The sequence below is a fragment of the Lontra canadensis genome, unplaced genomic scaffold (assembly GCF_010015895.1).
Source record: "Lontra canadensis isolate GAN:19392208 unplaced genomic scaffold, GSC_riverotter_1.0 scaffold2037, whole genome shotgun sequence".
NCBI classification, from domain to species: domain Eukaryota; kingdom Metazoa; phylum Chordata; class Mammalia; order Carnivora; family Mustelidae; genus Lontra; species Lontra canadensis.
This window is the reverse complement of record NW_022633021.1, coordinates 5,145-7,740: the sequence shown is the minus strand read 5'-3', so window position 1 is coordinate 7,740 and position 2,596 is coordinate 5,145. Positions and strand designations below refer to the sequence as shown.

The 2,596-nt window shown below is 42.8% G+C and overlaps 1 protein-coding gene across 1 annotated transcript; it reads left to right on the top strand.

Annotated features, from left to right (window-relative positions):
- Positions 1-3: 3 nt before the first annotated feature.
- On the top strand, positions 4-495 carry LOC116863654 (olfactory receptor 5-like; the record flags this gene model as incomplete). Its single annotated transcript, XM_032851041.1, has 1 exon — positions 4-495. A coding segment is annotated over one exon (492 nt), but the record flags the coding sequence as incomplete, so codon positions are not given.
- Positions 496-2,596: the final 2,101 nt, after the last annotated feature.

Here is a 2,596-nt window from a genome sequence, read left to right as displayed (position 1 = left end):
GTGGCCAAGACGACATGCATCGCCAGCCTGTCCTACTGTGGCCCCAACATCCTCAACCACTTCTTCTGTGACGTCTCCCCTCTGCTCAACCTGTCCTGCACCCATGTGGCCCTGGCCGAGCTGGTGGACTTCATCTCTGCCATCGTCATCTTCTGTGGGTCGTTACTGGTCGCTCTGGCCTCCTACGTGGCCATTGGGAGGACCGTACTCCACATGCCGTCCGCAGCCGCCCGCCGCAAAGCCCTCTCCACCTGCGCCTCCCACCTGGTGGTGGTGGGTATCTTCTACGCCGTGGTCCTCTTCATGTACACCCGCCCCAGCCGCATCAGCCCCACGGACCTCAACAAGGTGCTGTCCGTCGTCTACACGATGCTCACGCCCATGTGCAGCCCCGTCATCTACTGCCTGCGGAACAGGGAGGTGCACGCGGTGCTGCAGAGAACTCTCCACTCACGCTGGGTCCCTTCAGCGAGAACCGACCTTGCCCGCTCCTGATTTGAAGAGAGCAAATGATGGTCACCAGAGGGGAGGTGGCTGTGGGGAAGGGTTAAGGAGATGAGGAGGAGGAAAGAGGGCACTCATCATGATGAGTACCAGGTGATGCAGGGACGTGTTGAATCACTCTGTTGAACACCGGAAACTATTATTACACTGTCCATTCACTATACTGGAATTCGAATAAAAACTTAAAAAAACAATAAAACTATCACAGCCAAATGCACACACACAAGCTCAAAGGCAAAGAGAAGCGTGGAAGAAAATATTTGCAATAAAATGGATAAAGATGTTCTTAAAATAAATGAGAAAAATAGGAATACTCCAAGAGAAAAGCAAAAGAAAAATGGTCATGAAGAGGAAGGTTAGTCAAGGAAAAACGTGACTGATGGTCTACCCCCAAAAATGTGCAACCTCTCTAGTAAGTTTAATTCGAGGACAGCAATTTCCTCCATGCCTCCTGAAGAACATTGTGAAAAATACTATCATTCAAAACATATGTACAAGAATGTCTATTGCAAAATTGTAAGCTTTGGAATACATGTTATTTTATTGGAAATTACTGGAAATAATCCCAATGCCCACCAACAGGATATGATTTAAATATATTACATTGTATCCATACTATGAAATAACACGGATCCATGGAAGAAATTGAACTAAACCACTGATACCTACGAGATACTGTGGTGGGGAGGTGGTCTGTTTTTGAGTTAAAGATGGAAGAAGCAATACATGAATATGTCAAAGTTTTGTGAAACAGTAATGATAAAGACACTAATTACAATAGTTATTCATGCTACCACATACCTAGAAAGGCGTCAGAAAGGGTATATACCAAACGGTTTTTAGGCGTGAAACCACAGGAGGCCCATATTTTCCATTTTATGTATTTGAATATTTAGCAATAAGCTTGTATGACCTTTATAATTGAATAAATAAATGTATTACAGGAGAAAATAGAAATTCAAAGAATGACCTTCTATGGGATGACTCATCACACTAGCGCATCTGAAATTTATTTTAAACTTATTTTTACTTTTCCCCACTTTGTTGAGATATAATTGGCATATAATGTGTAAATTTAAGGTGTACAGTGTGTTGATTTGATCCACTTATCTATCATGCATACTTTAATTTTTAATTTAAGTAGTAAAAATTCGTGTTGACAATACCTCCAGGGGAAGGAGCATGTTCTGCTGTTGTTTGTGGCCGTATAGACAGGTACATTGTAGAAAGGTACATTGTTAATAAATACAGAAAGTCTTGAGAATCTGAATGCCCTTGCATCCAGCAAGTCCACGTTGGGAGTTTATCTTGAAGGAAAAAATGAAGGAAATAAGCAAAATCTGAACTACAAAGATACCCATTCAGGACTATTTTCCCAAAGATGAATAACCTAATAGTTTGGGGTTTTAAGTAATAAGAAAGGCCAATAAACCTATGGAATGATACTCAACTTGCACCACTACTTTCATTTCTCATGAAAATCAAAGTAACTGCAGAGCAAATTTAAAAAAAAAATTATTTGAGAAAACCCATTGTTGGTTGAAGGGGGTGGGGTGAGGCACTCCCGGAGAGACTGTAGGACTGTAGATTGAGGCAGTGTCTTTGTAGAACAATTGGCCAATAGTAATCAAAGTTTAAATTCACATACACTTGAATACAGCAATTGCCATTTTATCTTTGTGCTATAGATACTGAGATAGTTATTAATGCTCTTCATCAGTGATTCCAGCCCACTACCTGCTGGGGACATGTAAGATGGCACTTTCTGGGCTCTCGGTGTATGAGTGACATCATATGAATTCTTCTGGCCAACAAACAATTACGTTACTTACAGGCCAAACCACTGAATTCCTAGTGTGAGACCTCCTGATCTCTCTGTTCTGTCTTGCATGGTGATTCATTAGTTGCGTATAACACCCAGAGCCTATCACAGCATGTGTCCCCCCGGTACCCATCACCTTGTTGCCCTCTCTCCCCGCCTCCCTCCCCTGTGAAACCCTGTTCGTTCCCTGGATTCCATAGTCTCTCATGGTTTGTCTTCCACTCCGATTTCCTCCCTTCAGTTTTCCCTCCCTTCCCCTAATGTCCTCCG